The sequence below is a fragment of the Anser brachyrhynchus genome, assembly GCF_964034855.1.
Source record: "Anser brachyrhynchus genome assembly, contig: SCAFFOLD_414, whole genome shotgun sequence".
Classification (NCBI taxonomy): Eukaryota; Metazoa; Chordata; class Aves; order Anseriformes; family Anatidae; genus Anser; species Anser brachyrhynchus.
The window spans coordinates 4,416-22,664 of NW_027663934.1; the positions used below are offsets into that span (position 1 = coordinate 4,416).

At 49.3% G+C, this 18,249-nt stretch overlaps 1 protein-coding gene across 1 annotated transcript; it reads left to right on the forward strand.

The window, feature by feature from the left end:
- Nucleotides 1-1,576: 1,576 nt before the first annotated feature.
- LOC308186615 (uncharacterized protein) lies at nt 1,577-16,328 on the forward strand (the record flags this gene model as incomplete). Its single annotated transcript, XM_080608742.1, has 16 exons — nt 1,577-4,523; nt 7,275-7,389; nt 7,632-7,805; nt 7,894-8,000; nt 8,479-8,601; nt 9,086-9,234; nt 9,386-9,447; nt 10,336-10,488; nt 10,996-11,168; nt 11,370-11,463; nt 12,082-12,159; nt 12,416-12,525; nt 12,962-13,103; nt 14,026-14,331; nt 15,984-16,166; nt 16,311-16,328. The coding sequence occupies exons 2-16, from the start codon at nt 7,384-7,386 to the stop codon at nt 16,326-16,328; spliced, it is 1,878 nt and encodes a 625-aa protein (XP_080464868.1). The 5' UTR covers nt 1,577-4,523; nt 7,275-7,383.
- Between the last annotated feature and the right edge of the window lie 1,921 nt (nt 16,329-18,249).

Genomic DNA, 18,249 nt, shown 5'->3' on the forward strand with positions numbered 1-18,249 from the left:
CACACTGATTCGGTCTCAGGGGAGGCTTTACTGACCTTCCCCTTATCCCATTCCCTCTTCCTTTTCCCCGAAAAGGTTCTTCTTGCCTCTGTAAGGCTGCAACAGTTGCCGCAGCAATAGCCCTACCCAGCCTTTGTTTCTCATTCCCTTCTCGATTCCTAAATACCCTCCATGCCTCTTCCACCAGCCTTTCTAAATCTCTCACATCCGGCTCTTTCATTTTCTGAAGCTTCCGCCTTATATCGTCCGCAGACTGACCCAAGAACAATGATACTAGCTGGACTTTACCTTCCTCAGAAGAGGGGTCTATCGTTGTAAATTTTTGCATTGCTGTCCTTAGTCAATCGAGAAATTCTGACGGGGTCTCAGTTTGCCCCTGTTTTATGGTATATAACCTAGACCAGTTTACAGACTTTGGTATCGCACTTTCCAAGGCGATCCTAATCCATTCCTGATATCTTTATAATAACCTATAATCACCCTCATCATTATAGTCCCAGTTTGGGTCCACTCTGGGCACATATACCTCCACAGTTCCAGGTAAAACTCCTGACGTTACCTGGGTCTGTACTTGAGTTTGTGCATTCTTAATTACCAGTTGCTTTTCCGTTTCCGATAATGCTGCCAGCATTATCTCTATATCTTTCCAATCGGGATCTAAATTCTTTCCAATCAGCTCAAACCTCCGGGCCACTGATTCTGGATCATCCCGGTATCCTTTCACAGCTTCCTTCCACGAATCTAACTCAGCAGTTGTGAAAGGTACTTTTATCCGAGCTGGTCCGTTAGCCCCCATAGCCTGTCGTAACGGGGCTTGAATAACGGGCCCGACCTTACTTCGGGTTCGAGCCGTGATCGGGGTAAAGTCTCCATTCCCCCAACTCTCATTTTTCTTATCTATTCTGCCGTTTCCTGAGCTCGCCCCCACGCCTCGTTCTATTATCTGGGGCGGGAGGACATAATCCTCCATTCTCTCCTCTGACTCATTCAATTTCAAACATCTCTGCCCGATACTGCACGCTGAACAACATCTTTTCATTTTTCCTGCCCCTTCCTTCTTCATATCCTTTTCTATTGCCAGGATCAAAGGATCCTGTGGGGCTAAGTTAATTCCACACTCCTTCTGCCATTCCGGGTGGTTTCTCAAAGTGAAAAACATATCTGCGTATGACACCTCATCCCACTTTCCTTCTCTCCTTAGAAACAACATTAACTGTAGTAAAGTATTATAATTTAAGGTTCCATTCAGTGGCCATTTCCCTCACAATCCAACTTATAAAGTGGCCACCATTGAGTACAATATTTTATCAACGTTTTCTTATTTTCAGTTCTACCGGGGGATCCCCCTATATTTTTTCCAATGACTCAAGATACATCCCAACGGGCTTTTCTTCGGAATCCCACTACTCTGCTGCCCCCCCATGTTACAGTTCAGAATGTTTCTTGTTACACAATACAAGCCGGCAGCTTTCCACAATAACACCAAGATCCTAGTAACGTTATAAAGAGTATAATCAAAATCCCAAAGACAATAGCCAAGGTCAAGTTCCACATGTAAACACAACATAATACTAACCTCGCATGCAAAGGTTATTTGTTTCCCAACAGCAACTGAGTGCTTTCCAAAAAACCAAATGCCGTCCTGCAGAAAACTTTTACTTTCCGACTTACAGACGACCCCAATTGACCGGTCAACCAAATAAACCAAAATAAAGAATATAATCACTTACAATGATGGGGTCCGTGTCTGCCTCCGCAGTGATCCGTTGAGTCGAGGAGTCCCTCCGGGAAATCCCGGGGGTACCCTAGGGAGTCCTGTTCCCAGCGGGTCCTGCGGTCCGACAGAGAAGAAGTCCCATCTGGGGTGCCAGATTGATTCAAAGATCATAAATCCAATTTCTTTAAGTGATTTATTCTTTATTGACGGCGCCGGATGCACGGGGGATCTTTCCGCCTATCGTGCATCCCGAAGTGAAAAGCCGTCCCAAATTTATACATCACAGTGATTAATATTTTATTAACGCCTATACATATTCATTATCTAACCCCGCCTACTCTCGCTTCTCATGCTAATCAGTTTTTTTGTGTCCTGCGCCTGCGCAGATCCTCTCAGTGGTCTTGGGCAGGGGTCGTCGAGCTGTGGTCGGTGGTCTCAGAGAGGAAGGCCATAAGTCTTCCTCACAGTGTACTTTTCACCCTTGGTCAGGATTCTGCTGAATTAGCTTTCTTCCTAACCGCAAGGACTGTTTTTTCTTCGAATCTTCTGCTCATTATTTTCTTATCTTGGATTCCAATGTCTTGTTCGAGATATATTGCCCGTATGTCCTATTTTGAGATACATTGTCCGTACATCTGCTTCCTGCCCTACACCTAATGTTCTGTTCTCCTTTAATTGTTTCATTCTTAACCCTTTCTTATCTGGAATCGCCTCAGCTTCCCTAATCAGTAGTGCCGTGGTACGGTTGGTGCGACGTCATCTGTCTCGGGGGACGTTACCCAAGGTGGCCAAGCCTGGCAGCACTCCTCCCTGTGCTTACGAGCTGCTTCGTGCGTCTGAGTTTGTGAAAAGTGAAGAGATGGCAATCAAAACCTAATTATAGCGTGCATATTTTCTTATCGTTAGCAGTGAAAATATTTAGTATAGTACCACTTCCAGGGGAGGAGATACAGCCCTCTGAAATACTTTCTTCTCTTTCATCACTAATAACAGTATAGCTATTAAAGCCTTAATTTTCCTTTCTAGGATGAGTCTTCACAGTTTTATCAAGCGTATTTGCTTCTGGCAGTATTGCTCTCTTTGACCAAACTGGTTGATGTACCAGCCACTTCTATCAGTTGCTTATTAGCAGTGCTCTGTTGTTTCAGACCTGATCTGTAGAAGGAAGAGCTAAAATAATAATAATTAAAAAAAAAAAAAACTTTTGTTGAAACTTCAGCCAAGTAAATCCAGCTTGTAAAACATAATTCTATGAGCAGCTATTTTGAGAGCATCTCCTTAATTAGCACAACCGTTTAATGGAGAAATGGAGAACAAAATGCATTTTTAGCTAGGTGTATCTGTTTTCTTCCAGATACCTTAGAAGAATTGGTAGAATTTTATTTATGAGATGGTAATATAGAGTAAACACAATCCATCCCAGTGCTCTTCCCTGGAGGAAGTGTTTTTTCTCAAGTTCTTTTTCAAGTGGCAGCATGCTCAGCCATAAAAGCATCTGGTTTGCAGCATAGTCCCCAGCAGAGACAGAGGCACTATGCTCCCTGCCAAATATCGCGTGTTTCAGAGGCTACCCCTGCAGTGCCCTGCAGATAAAACCTTGCTATGCAAACCCAATACTCCTATAGGAAGAGATCTTCTGCCATTCCTCTGGCAAATTCGGGGAGGGCCCTCTGCACCCAGACGGTCTGGAGCACGGGGACACCTTCAGCCGCTGTCACCAACCCAGCGACAGCACTGTGGCAGCACAAGTGAAGAATGGCCCCGCAGGAGCTGGATGTCAGGGGGGACCTGTCCCTGGATGTGGGTACGGTGCTGCCCTGTGCCCGGGAGAGTGTGGGGGTGAGCTAGGACAGCTGCCAGATCAACCACAGCCATGCGGAAGTAATGCTGTGCCCCTGCCAGCGGCGGGAATTAGAGGGAACGGTCAAATGAGTAGGGGAGGGGAGAAGCAAAGCCCGGAAGGGAGAAGAAGACAAAGACCTGCACTACATGACATGGTTTATTAAATACCAAGGAGGGTGACAGAACTTGGAATTAAAGGCAGGCTGTTATGTGCACAGAACCGCCGCATTCTTGCCGGCATGGCGGGGCCAATGGCTGCTCTTGCTCACTGCCTGGAAACTGCCCGAATTACGGGGCAGAAGGCAAGTGCTCGCAGTCTACTGCCATCTTGGTAGAACTATGGCTTGTTTTCTGGACTGGGACTTCGTCTGCTCCACCTTCATCTGATCAGTAATAATGTTCAGCTGTGAAAACAGGGAAACGCACAATAAGAGGGGAATGCTTAAGGAAGGAACACGTTTTCACCTCCAACTACAAGCATTTCAGAAGTTAGTGAAGGAAATACCACAGGCTACACACAGAACATCTAAAGGGAACCTGCAAATGACTCTTGCTCATCAGTGACTCTTGCTACAAAAAGACTCTTGCTACAGGCTTGGGGGAGAGTGGCTCAAGAGCTGTGCAGAGGAAAAGGATCTGGGGGTGTTGGTCGATGCTCGCCTGAACGTGAGCCAGCAGTGTGCCCAGGTGTCCAAGAAGGCCAACGGCATCCTGGCTTGTATCAGGAAAAGTGTAGCCAGCAGCACCAGGGAGGTGATTTTTCCCCTGTACTCTGCTCTGGTGAGGCTGTACCTTGAGTACTGTGTTCAGCTTTGGGCTCCTCAGTGCAAGAAGGACATCAAGGCCCTGGAACGTGTCCAGAAAAGGGCTATAAAGCTGGAGAGACCTCAGGGGAGACCTTATTGCTGTCTACAACTACCTGAAAGGAAGGTGTGGGGAGCTGGGGGTCCACCTCTTCTCTCAGGTAACTAGTGACAGGATTGGAGGGAATGGCCTCAAGTTGCACCAGGGGAGGATAAGGTTATAAATGAGGAGACATTTCTTCTCAGAAAGAGCAGTCAGACATTGGAGCTGGTTGCCCAGGGAGGTGGTGGCGTCACCGTCCCTGGAGGTGTTCAAAGAAAGGTTGGACCTGGCGCTTAGGGACGTGGGTTAGTGAGTGACATTGGTAGTAGTGTTAGTGTTGGGGAGAATCGAATGGATGTTTTATTAATGTCTCTTAGGTGATGGGTCTTAAAGTATAATTAAGCATTGCCAAATGTACTTATATTATCAATTAATCTATGTATACTGGGAAACTTAGGGAGTATACTGAACAGTCAAATGAATCTTTGAAGGGGAACCCTCGGAGGGAACAGGTACAACCTGACCTTGGATAAGGGCCTGGAAATGCTGAAATGAGTTGAAGCAGAACCAAGGAGCGGAGGGAGCATGCGTCGAGTGAGAAAGGTGAAAAGTTTAGCAGAGAGGAAGACTCCTTACTCCATCTGGACGACCACCCGGACGACCACCAGAGAGCACCACGCATGCGCAAATGGGAGGAGAGCTAATTAGAATGGAATGCGAGGCTGATGTTGCAACCTGTAATGAATATGTATACCTTACGTAATGTTGAATGTATAAATAACAGCTGGGATGTAACGGGACTTGAAGCCAGATTTGGGCACCTGCCCCGGCTTCCAGCGCTGAATAAAGCACCTTCATATAATCACTTGGTGGTTATGTGGTTGCTACGCTAACAGTAGGGTGATGGTTGGACCAGTGATCTTGAAGGTCTCTTCCAGCCTTAATGATTCTATGATTCTATGATTCTGTACCAGTGCAGAGAACAACACTATATGGGCTGCCGCAGGGAATGTTAACTCCATCCCAGACAGACCCAGTACAACTGGGGCAGGTGCCAGCTCAACCATGGCCACAGGGAAGTAATGCAGTGCCCCTGCCAGCCAGGCACGTTCTCGATGCCTCCTGAGGAGCCCTGCCCCATCGCATGGCCCGAGATCCCCATCCACGCTGCGGAAGAACGTCAACTGAGGCACAAAGAGCTCTTAAGGCAGGAGCCAGAAAGTGCCGCAGTCACTGCTGGACTGTGGGGGGGTGTGGCCCTCCAACTTAAGAGGACACTTGTGACGCCCCTGGTGATGCCCATTGTGACACAATGTGCCACCATCGCTGAGACGCAGTGTATGTGCACCCCTGCCAGCAGGAGTGCTCAGTGCTGTTGCCTCTGCTGTGGGAGCAACAGCGCTGCCCTGGCTGGGAGCCTCGGTGCGTCCCTGCCCTGCCTGGGAGCACCAGGCCACAGCCGCTGCTCGGGGCTCGGCTCCCCTGCCCCTGCGCCTGTCCGTGTCGGACCCAAGCAGGGCCCGCAGGGCTCTGGTGGCCCCAGGTGGGCTTGTGCCCACATCCTTGCTGCAGCATGCAGAGGCTCCTGGGGCTCCTCCACCGGGGCCAGGAGCATCCGATGCCCAGCAGCACTTCCCTGTCCAGAGACAGCGATGCCCACCAGCTGCCAGAGGAGGGCCTGCACGGGCTGCACCGCGCGGCCGCCCGTGGCGACCTGGCCCGGCTGAGGCGGCACTGGTGGCTGAGGAAACGAGGCAAAAACCGTCGAGACCAGGCAAAGCGGTGAGGGGCTGGGGGGTGCGCTTAAAGGCTTGGGGTGGGATCGCTCTCCCGTGGCGTGCGAGCTTCAGCCTGGTGCCGCTGCGTACGCGGCTCTGGCACCAACCCTCCTTCTGCAGCAGGTGTCAGCAAGAGCTGAGGCGATGGAGGGCTGAGGCTGGGCGTTGTCCGGCCAGGCAGCCTCTCGCCCTGAAGTCACTGGCACTGGACATAGTCGGGAGCACATGCTCCTACCAGCCCTTGGCAAAGCCTTCAGCCCCGTGCAGAGAGACGGCTGAAGCCCAGGGCAGAGTCAGGAGCACGGCAGCAAGGGCACCGCCTCCTCTGGAACCCTGGGTCAGAGCTTATGGGTGTGACCCGTTCAGTGACAAACTGGATCTGATTGATACAGCAGTGCGCGACGGGTTAAGAAGAAGGTTACTCAGAGGCATAGAGTGGTAACCAGGCTAGAGTAAGAGAAAGTGGGAACCACTAAGGAGGAGTTGTTAGGCTCGGACGGGCCTATAGAGGGCTACGCGTGATCAAAAGGAATGCACCAACCAGAAGTCTGTAACTATGTTTGCCAGCCACGTGCAGCGCGTGGAGGGGCTCAGAAAAACTATGTAAGATCTGGCATTGGGACAATAAAGGGTCTCCATTTCTCGACTATCTTGGAGCCCGTGTCGTCATTCCCTTCAAGAGCTGATCACTGAGAGGGCTTTTCCCTCTCAGCTGGCAGAGGGGAACAATCCAGCTTTGCTTGGAATTGCTGGGGCGGCTCGAGCGCTGCTTGAAGGGTGTGCTGCCGACCGCCACTGCCCTGTCCTCTCCCTGTGGGGTTGTTTAGCAGCCGCTCGGGCATTAGCAGTTCTCTCCTGTCCTGTGGGTGATCAGCGTCAGGGCATTCACCGCCCTTCTGCCGCTCGAGTGATTGTGGAAAAACTTGGAGACTTACACTGACTTCGCACTCTTCATGGAGTTCCACAGCCTCCAAAGCTTACGTTCTGCTTGGCATTGGCAAGTGGAGACTTGTGGCCCTGCGCGTGTTCCACAGCCAGAAGTGATTTGGGGCATTGCCTGCCTGTGGAAAGCTAATTTATTTTGGTTTTAGGACACCGCTGCACCTTGCTTGTGCGAACGGCCATGCAGACGTTGTTCGATTCCTGGTGCAAGAGAAGTGCCTGCTGAACCTTTGTGACAACACTGGCAGATCGCCACTCATGATGGTATGTGGAACACGTTACTCTGCTCTAAGTGGGGCTTTATCAATTGTGCTTCCAATGACAAGTGTCTTGCCGCATTCTTCACACCGACCTGTAGAGAAACATGAAAGTTGTAATCGGCACGTAATAGGCGTACACTAGCTCATCTCGGAAGACGCTCTTATCTTCCAGCACTGGGAAGCTGCTGTAGCTGTGACAGAGTGAAACACGGCACAAGTCCTTCCTTTTCTTTGTGTTGTTTGCAGGCAGTGGAGAGCCAGCATGAAGAATGCGTGGCGATTCTGCTAGAGCACCGTGCCGACCCAAACCTGGAAGGTTACAGAGGCAAGTCTGCCCTTCACCTGGCTGCCGCAGCTCCTAACACGTCTGTAGCAGAGATGTTAGTTGAGCATGGTGCACACCTTGAAGCAAAGGACTGTGTAAGTTTTGAATCTGGGCAGCACTGCTCTTTGGGAAAGGCACTTAATTCGTCTGGGTTGTTCTGACGGGGATTCTTTATCCTTTCAGGAGAGAAATACCCCGCTTCTTCTTGCCATCTCCAGCCATCATAAAGAGATGGTAAAGTTTCTTCTTCAAAAAGGAGCGAATGTGTGTGCTCGAAATTTCTTTGGAAGGTGAGGCATTGCTCCAAAGTGCATGTGGCTCTCCTTAGCATTGTCACTGGAATGAACAGGAGAAGGAGAGTCAGTGTTGTCCAAGAGACAATGGGCATCAAGTGAAACAAGAGGCCTTCCCACAGCTGCTTAGGAGAAACCCTCTCAGCATGAGGAAGGTTAATCAGGGGAGCAGGTGGCACCAGGGGTTTGAGCAGCCTCCATCCTATGAGGCTTTGAAGAGCAGAGTGGAAGAAGCCTTGAGCAACGTGCTCTGGCCTCGTGGCTGAGTCTGCTCTGGGGAGGCGGCTGGCCAGGAGCTGTCTGGAGGTGCCTTCCAGCCTCAGTCCTCCAGCACTCCCCTGTGTGTGGCTTTGCTTTCCCTGTGCTTGTAGGAATCGGGGAGGGAATTGTTTGGGGAGGAAACAGGGATTAGAATAACAACAACACAGAGCCTGCAAATGCTGCTATGTTTCATACCACCTTTTGGATGCTTTAGGACTGCTCTTACGCTTGCCGCTTCTGCTGGGGAAACGGATGTAATAGAGCTACTTCTTTCCTACGGTGCCAACATTGCTTGCGATACGGCTGTGGATTATGCTCTCCGGTCGGGACATTCTGAGTGAGTGTTTTGTACGTCACTGTTAGAGCGGCTGAGTTGTCAGAGTGTCCGTGCTGATTTGTCACCCTTTGTGATAGATGCACAAAGGCTTAACGATATCTTCAGACCTTTCTTGAAGCTGGGCTCGGTGATGTCTTCTCATAAATCACCTTCCCAAGTCAAGAGAGGATTTGGAAGTAGAGGAGAACTTCCACCCACAAGGCTTTCTTAGAAATCCCGCTTGTGTTGCTAAGCCCAGTTCCGCTCCACTGACCAGGAAAGAGGCACCTTTTCTTTCAGTGGGGATCTTACCAGTGTCCCTTTAGATAAACCCTCAAAGAGATCCCTGGTGGTGTAGCAGGTCCACCATCATGGGGAGACTGACACCGCACACAGACAGTTCTGAACTGGTTCCAAGTCAGTTGCTGTCCTAGGCAAGAGCAAGGATACTAGGCAAGGATGTTTTGGATCTGACTGCCTGTATGTTCTCTCTATCTGCGCGTAGCCTTTGCAAGAAACTGGTAGAACATGCACGCTGTGAAAAGACGGGAGAAGCTTCTGCTGGCGCTGCACAAGACACAGCAGTCCCCAGCAGATTCTGCTCTCCGAGGACTGAGCGCTTTGCACTGGCCACACTTGCTTTGGATGGAGAAGGTAGGATCCTGAAGTGTGGAAGAGCTGATGAGGACAACTAATGTGGCCTGATGTCAGACCGCTTCCCGTATTTGGGGGCAGGGCTTGACTGGCAGGGAAAAGCAGAGTGCCAGGAATGCTCACACTGTCTCGCTTCGTCCATCCCTTGTAGGTGCCCTGCCAGCTGTAGGAGCAGAGCAGGAGGAAGAGGCTGAATTGCCCTGGGATCGCAAGGTACTTTCTGTGAAGGACCCACTGGGCTCCCATTTGGCTCGCTTACTTTGGGGCAAGTTTACCTCTGGGCTCGCTTACCTCTGTTGCTGCCTCTGCCACTTGTTTGTGACTGGGGCCCTTGAACTACTTGTGCTCCAGCCCAGCTGTTCAGTTTGCGCTGGGTTGGTGAAACTGCTGGGAGAACTGGGTCTCACTGCAGCTGGCCTTTCAGTTAGAGTTCCAGTCTAGGGAAAGCATGTTCTACATAATGAAGCAGCAAAGATTATTCCTGCTGCTTAAAATCTTCTGAGCTTCTCAAAGGGGCTGGCCGGGAGTGGACTGTTGCTTTTCACCATACTTCACCAGTGCTCCGGTAACCTTTATGTGGCAATTCTTAACGCCAACAACGAAGAGATACCAGAGAATAGCATCGAGGGCTTGCAGCTCTGCTTTCAGCGTGCATTCCTTGGCCGCGAGCATGTTCTCAGAAGCAGCAGGGAGATTCCAGGCCATGCTTAAGCTCTGGCAGAACGAAGTCTGGCTTCTGCTTTACAACTGCTGAAATGCCATTGGAGGCAACAATAGTTCTGCAGATTCCATTCTCCACTGCCCGCCTTTTTGCGTAGGTAGAAAGCCCCTGCCCAGTCTCTCAGGCTATGTTCCAAGAAGAGAAAAAACGTTAAGCCTTCCCTCTGTTTTAAGAAACAGAAACCCTCACAAAGAGCTGCTGATAGTTGAGGCTAAGAAAGATGGAGAGAGGTCCCCAGCTGTGCCTGGTGGTGGTGCACTTCCAATCCTTTGTTTCAGTCAGAAGACTGACCTAGTTGTAGAACCTAATGAGTAAAAGCACAGCTCATATTCCCATGTTCTCACTGACTTTGTCATGCTCACGGAACCCCATTTCTTTAGGATCAAGACAGACAGCTGCAGCTTGAGCTTCCTGGTGCTCCTGAAAGTCTGTCCGTGTCAGAAGCCCCACCTGAAGCTACTGAGAGCCAGCTCAGTGACACTGAGAAAGACGTAGAGCGCTTGCAAGAGGAATTGGAGATGGTTAAAGCTAAGGTATGGAAAGGCAGCACTATAGGGATAAATCCAAGGGTGGTTGTCCTTTCTCTTCCCTTCTTCCCCCTCTCTGCTGGTGACCAACACAACGGGCCCTTTGGGGAGCTTTTCACAAGCTGGAGGGACAAAGCAGTGCGTTAGGAGGCACCTTCCAGGGGGTAGGTTTGACCAGAGCAGTTTGCGCTTTCTCAAAACTTGGGTGTGCTCTGAGACACAGAGGGTGCGGCACCACTTGGGTGTGCTCTGACAACGGTTGTAAATTTTTTTTCATGTCTCTGTGTTGGGACCAGCATTGGCAGTGTCTGTGCCAGAGTCGCAGACAAAGCAGGCTGAGTTTTGTGCCAGCGTTCAGGAAATTCTGTAGAAAATCTACAGAGCTATAGGAGAGGGGTTAGTACAAAATGCAGTGAAGTAACATGCATGGGGGTTTGAGAGTGGAAGCAGTCAATTTCCCTCCCTAAAGACTAGGCTGACCACCATGGATTGATTCTTCCTTTGGTTTTGCAGGTGGAGGCATCGGAACAAGCGTGTATTGAGTCTGAGGTCTGGGTAAAATACCTGGAGACTGTACTGGAGGATAAGAAGAGAGAAGCAGCAGCTTCTTCCCAGAAAGTGCAAGGCTTTCTGGAGCCATCCTTTGGAACTGGAGCTCTCCAAAAGCTGGAAGAACGCATGCAAGGGTAGGCAGGGTAGTAAGACAGAGGGGCGAGACGCTGCTTTCTGGGACTCTGTGAACGCAGGGGAATTGCCTCGTCACATCACAGAAAGTTAATACAGGATTTGGAAAGAAGCCTTTGCTTTAGCTTATGTTCTTGCACACTGTTCTTTCCAACTGTGTGCTCTTGTGGAGTTCCCCAATAAGGCCTGTATTTCTCTTTCAGACTCAAAGCTGGAAGTGACAGATTGGAAGCCACAATCCAGCAACAAAGCAGACTGATTGAAGCCCTTCAGAGACACCAGCAAGCGTCTGCCTCAGTAAGTCAGTGATAAACTTCCCTCTTCCCTGTGAGCTCCTGCGCCTAGCTAAGTAGTTCTGTGGGGACAAAGTAAGATGAGATTTTTCTGCCAAGCTTAGGGGAGCTGAGTTCTTGACCAGCTGTGCTGACTGTAAGCTGCTCTGAAAATCCTGCCGGTCTGTTCCCCAGCTTTCTGGTTTTGAGAGTTTTCCCATGATACTACGGCAAGTCCTACAGCACCAGGAAGTTCTTAGCACTAGAAAAAATAAGGGTTCACTGGAATGCACTAGTCTAGGTATTTTCTGCTTTAGACCAGTGGTGATATTGAAGATCGCAGGCTGCACTTGAGATATACCTCCTGCGTGAGAGGTGGTAGTCAAGTTTGCACAATGCTGCACAGCCCCGACCTGACATGCCGCGCTGTCGCTAATAAAGCAGTTCCTCTTGGCGTAAAGGAGGGGCTTTTATCTGTGGCCTCTGTGAAGCAAATGATTCTTCTTGTCTGCCTGGGGAGGAGGGAGGTGAACATGAGCCCTGTACTCTACTGAGACTGGCAGGAGGGGAAGAGCGGCAGAGAGGTGTGAGGCAGGAAAGTTGCACGCAGCATGACTTTTCGCTTCTTTTTGTGCTTCTGTAGGCTCGTAATCACCCGGAGGACTTGGTAACTGCCTTTCAGTCAGCACAGACAACCGCAGACGGGCATCCACACCAGCAGGTATGTATGGGAATGCTTTCTGTGAATGACTATTTTAGTCTTTGAATACCTGTTGGGCAGGTAGTGGGTGAAAAGACCAGGGGAGCCCTGGGAAACCCTCCTGCTTTTATGGCAGGGCACGTTCAAGGGAAGGGGAAGCCCTGCTACTCCTGCTTCCCCAGTACTGCTACCGAGTTCTGCCTAGGCTATCTGCACATACCACATGTAGATGCTGTCCCTGTGCTGGTTCTACCATGTATCGTTTCTGTTTTGAAAGCATCAGTGTCAGAGAACAGAAGAGAAGCTGGTCGAGTTGAAATGCCCAGTCGAAGTGCGCCTCGAGCAGGAAATGAAAAGCAACAGCGAACTGCGGAGAGAATGTCTCAGGTATGGCTTGTTAGCACTTTAAAGAGAGATCCCATAGAGTAGAAATCAAGCTTCATGGAGGCTGAATGTAAAAATAGGTGAGGGTAACTGTCTGTGAGCAAATTCAAGCCTCACGCTAGGTCTTACAAGGCTCTTCTGTACACGTGCCTATGGTTTTACAGAGCTGCCAAAAGAACTTCAAGTGCAGGTTGCCCTGCAATTCTCCTGGGAGGGCAGGAAGTCCCTTCTCCATTTATTCCTCCGTTCAGGTGCAAGGTGGACCCTCCAAGTGATCTGCGGCACTGGAATGCTGGTTTTTCTCAGTAACTCCTGGTCTGTCAAGCGTGTTAAAGAAGAAGCAAGCCTTCTCTATGCTGTTTATGTCTGAGAATGTGAAACAGGCTGGTAGTTCCTTCACCTCCTACCTCATTGTTTTCTTGACTAATTTGCTGCACAGGTTAAGGAGGCTTCTGAACGGAGCTCTGCAGAAACTAAGAGAATCTGAGGCCAGAGAAAGAAAGCTCATGATTAATACTGCAAGAGACATGACGAGCAGCTGCTCTGAAGGGGCCAGTGAAGCTGATAAATTAACAGCAAAGGTGAGCTCCAGATTCTGCAGGATTTTGTGGTTTCTTTTTTTGTCTGTTAATGTTCACACCTCTGTTGTTCTTTTCTATGCTCCTTCTTGTATTGTGAGACGTCTGTTCTCTCCTTCATGCTCCTTCTGTTGTCATACATAGCAGGTATTGTAGAAGGAGTCAAGTGCCCTTGTGGTGGCTCATTCTTAGTCCAAAGGCTCGTAGCATTCTCGTGGCTTCACTGCCATTAGAAGAGTTCTCTTAAATGACAGGGAATGGCATTGTGTTTAGGCAGTGTAAAATGAAGATTAAGTTTCCGGGTTTTTGTTTGTTTTTATTTTTTGTTTGTGTTTGTTTTGAGGGATTTTTGTTTGTTCGTTTTCTATCTATTTATAAAAGGCAGGAACCTCCCGAGTGTATTTTTAGAAGGTATAGAAAAGGTGTATTTCTGGGGGAGAAGAGTAAGACAGCATCGCAGCTGGCCTTTGGGACTTAATGGGACATCTGCTATATCCTCCGTATCCTTGCAACCAAACATCAGCTTTGACCTAGGGAGAAAATGCGTTCCTCCAGCAGTTCTGTCAAAGTGGCCTCCTGAGGCACTGTTTCCAAAGCTTTCAGAGTAAGGGCAGGAAGAGTATTTGTTGCTCGTGCCTAGTCCGTTCTGCACTGCAGCGCTTCCCCCCACACACAATAGGCATTCTTTCTGGTGTCTGGGTAGAGGTGTGTTTGATGTCCCATGAGCAGAGGAGCATTTTGGGGAAGAGCGTCCCTAGCAAAAGAACCGAGGAAGGATGGAAACTTGGGGAATCCTGTCAGCAAAGATCTTAAAGCTGTTCTTCTCTTAAAAGACGAGCCTGCCTTTACTTTGCTTTTAATACCGAGTCAGAAGGTGACAAAGACCATCTTGACGCCCTACCCCTTTATGCATTGCTCTCCACAGCTCAATGAACTTTCGCAGCAGCTGGAGATGGAGTCTGGAAAATGCAGGCAGCTAGAAGCACAAGATTGCGACCTGCAAGAAGAGCTGTCTGCTCTGCGTGGGTCTCAGGAGAAAATGAAGAAGAGCAATGGCCAGCTGCAAGAAGAGGTGGCATGCATCAAAGCTCTTCTGAAGACTTACAAGGTGGGTCACAGGCAAAAGCAACAGCATGAGACAGAGATAAGAAAGAGCCTGACAAGGAACAAGTGCTCGGACCAGAAGTCGCAGGTGATGTTTGTATTTGGGGTCTGGCCCCTCATTCTTTCTGTGAGGCGTTGTTCTCCACAGGCACAGAAGTCCCTGTGAATTGTGTATGGAGCCTTTGGAAAAGGCTTACAAGCAGAGGACTGTCTTACAGAGACAGAAGTGTCTTAGCACTGACTCTGAAGTAAGAACAGAGTGCTGAGAACTGGTGTCCTCCAGACTAAAATGAATGGTTGACCTGTGGGAGTTTCCGGCTTCTGCCTTCACTGCTGGTGGTAGTGAGGAGGCAAGTGGCCTCCCCTGAGTGAGGCTGGGCCCTTGAAACTGGCTATGCGAAAGGTAAAGGTGAGCTCTGGATTCTGCACGCTTTTGTGATTTCTTTTTTTGTCTATTCATGTCCATACCTCTGTTGTTCTTTTCTATGGTCCTTCTTGTATTGTGAGTTGTCTGTTCTCTCCTTGATGCTCCTTCTGTTGTCATACATAGCAGGTGAACGCAGAGCAGTTGTCATTGTGGGTCAAAATGAACGTGCAGAGCAGTATCTGCAAGGGCACACTGAGGGCAGGCTGCTCTGTGGAGGAAGGACGAGCTGAGAGTCACAGCAAGGATGGCGGGCTCAGTGGCTTCACAGGCCATGGCATAGGTCCACAGCATTTTCCGGGTCTGGCAGGTGGAACTCCACCTGTCTGAAGTTGGCTTTGCCCAAGATCACTTCCAGAGCCCTGTCTTAGGAGTTGAGCCAGTGATGCTTTTGTAACTTACCGCTCACCAGCAGCTGTCTCAACCCGTCTTTCCCTAGCCATGGGCACCCTGAAGTAGAGGTCCAAGAAGTGCTTTTGAGCTGCCGTGGGTGTCTTGTTCAGGTGCATGGAACCCTTGATCTACATTTCCCCTGGTTACTGAGAGGTGCTGCTAAGGCACACGTGTGCTTTAGAACGTATTGTAGAAGGAGTCAAGTGCCCTTGTGGTGGCTCATTCTTAGTCCAAAGGCTCGTAGCATTCTCGTGGCTTCACTGCCATTAGAAGAGTTCTCTTAAATGACAGGGAATGGCATTGTGTTTAGGCAGTGTAAAATGAAGATTAAGTTTCCGGGTTTTTGTTTGTTTTTATTTTTTGTTTGTGTTTGTTTTGAGGGATTTTTGTTTGTTCGTTTTCTATCTATTTATAAAAGGCAGGAACCTCCCGAGTGTATTTTTAGAAGGTATAGAAAAGGTGTATTTCTGGGGGAGAAGAGTAAGACAGCATCGCAGCTGGCCTTTGGGACTTAATGGGACATCTGCTATATCCTCCGTATCCTTGCAACCAAACATCAGCTTTGACCTAGGGAGAAAATGCGTTCCTCCAGCAGTTCTGTCAAAGTGGCCTCCTGAGGCACTGTTTCCAAAGCTTTCAGAGTAAGGGCAGGAAGAGTATTTGTTGCTCGTGCATAGTCCATTCTGCACTGCAGCGCTTCCCCCCCCACACAATAGGCATTCTTTCTGGTGTCTGGGTAGAGGTGTGTTTGATGTCCCATGAGCAGAGGAGCATTTTGGGCAAGAGCGTCCCTAGCAAAAGAACCGAGGAAGGATGGAAACTTGGGGAATCCTGTCAGCAAAGATCTTAAAGCTGTTCTTCTCTTAAAAGACGAGCCTGCCTTTACTTTGCTTTTAATACCGAGTCAGAGGGTGACAAAGACCATCTTGACGCCCTACCCCTTTATGCATTGCTCTCCACAGCTCAATGAACTTTCGCAGCAGCTGGAGATGGAGTCTGGAAAACGCAGGCAGCTAGAAGCACAAGATTGCGACCTGCAAGAAGAGCTGTCTGCTCTGCGTGGGTCTCAGGAAAAAATGAAGAAGAGCAATGGCCAGCTGCAAGAAGAGGTGGCATGCATCAAAGCTCTTCTGAAGACTTACAAGGTAGGTCACAGGCAAAAGCAACAGCATGAGACAGAGATAAGAAAGAGCCTGACAAGGAACAAGTGCTCGGACCAGAAGTCGCAGGTGATGTTTGTATTTGGGGTCTTGCCCCTCATTCTTTCTGTGAGGCGTTGTTCTCCACAGGCACAGAAGTCCCTGTGAATTGTGTATGGAGCCTTTGGAAAAGGCTTACAAGCAGAGGACTGTCTTACAGAGACAGAAGTGTCTTAGCACTGACTCTGAAGTAAGAACAGAGTGCTGAGAACTGGTGTCCTCCAGACTAAAATGAATGGTTGACCTGTGGGAGTTTCCGGCTTCTGCCTTCACTGCTGGTGGTAGTGAGGAGGCAAGTGGCCTCCCCTGAGTGAGGCTGGGCCCTTGAAACTGGCTATGCGAAAGGTAAAGGTGAGCTCTGGATTCTGCACGCTTTTGTGATTTCTTTTTTTGTCTATTCATGTCCATACCTCTGTTGTTCTTTTCTATGGTCCTTCTTGTATTGTGAGTTGTCTGTTCTCTCCTTGATGCTCCTTCTGTTGTCATACATAGCAGGTGAACGCAGAGCAGTTGTCATTGTGGGTCAAAATGAACGTGCAGAGCAGTATCTGCAAGGGCACACTGAGGGCAGGCTGCTCTGTGGAGGAAGGACGAGCTGAGAGTCACAGCAAGGATGGCGGGCTCAGTGGCTTCACAGGCCATGGCACAGGTCCACAGCATTTTCCGGGTCTGGCAGGTGGAACTCCACCTGTCTGAAGTTGGCTTTGCCCAAGATCACTTCCAGAGCCCTGTCTTAGGAGTTGAGCCAGTGATGCTTTTGTAACTTACCGCTCACCAGCAGCTGTCTCAACCCGTCTTTCCCTAGCCATGGGCACCCTGAAGTAGAGGTCCAAGAAGTGCTTTTGAGCTGCCGTGGGTGTCTTGTTCAGGTGCATGGAACCCTTGATCTAGATTTCCCCTGGTTACTGAGAGGTGCTGCTAAGGCACACGTGTGCTTTAGAACGTATTGTAGAAGGAGTCAAGTGCCCTTGTGGTGGCTCATTCTTAGTCCAAAGGCTCGTAGCATTCTCGTGGCTTCACTGCCATTAGAAGAGTTCTCTTAAATGACAGGGAATGGCATTGTGTTTAGGCAGTGTAAAATGAAGATTAAGTTTCTGGGTTTTTGTTTGTTTTTATTTTTTGTTTGTGTTTGTTTTGAGGGATTTTTGTTTGTTCGTTTTCTATCTATTTATAAAAGGCAGGAACCTCCCGAGTGTATTTTTAGAAGGTATAGAAAAGGTGTATTTCTGGGGGAGAAGAGTAAGACAGCATCGCAGCTGGCCTTTGGGACTTAATGGGACATCTGCTATATCCTCCGTATCCTCCGTATCCTTGCAACCAAACATCAGCTTTGACCTAGAGAGAAAATGCGTTCCTCCAGCAGTTCTGTCAAAGTGGCCTCCTGAGGCACTGTTTCCAAAGCTTTCAGAGTAAGGGCAGGAAGAGTATTTGTTGCTCGTGCCTAGTCCGTTCTGCACTGCAGCGCTTCCCCCCACACACAATAGGCATTCTTTCTGGTGTCTGGGTAGAGGTGTGTTTGATGTCCCATGAGCAGAGGAGCAGTTTGGGCAAGAGCGTCCCTAGCAAAAGAACCGAGGAAGGATGGAAACTTGGGGAATCCTGTCAGCAAAGATCTTAAAGCTGTTCTTCTCTTAAAAGACGAGCCTGCCTTTACTTTGCTTTTAATACCGAGTCAGAAGGTGACAAAGACCATCTTGACGCCCTACCCCTTTATGCATTGCTCTCCACAGCTCAATGAACTTTCGCAGCAGCTGGAGATGGAGTCTGGAAAATGCAGGCAGCTAGAAGCACAAAATTGCGACCTGCAAGAAGAGCTGTCTGCTCTGCGTGGGTCTCAGGAAAAAATGGAGAAGAGCAATGGCCAGCTGCAAGAAGAGGTGGCATGCATCAAAGCTCTTCTGAAGACTTACAAGGTGGGTCACAGGCAAAAGCAACAGCATGAGACAGAGATAAGAAAGAGCCTGACAAGGAACAAGTGCTCGGACCAGAAGTCGCAGGTGATGTTTGTATTTGGGGTCTGGCCCCTCAT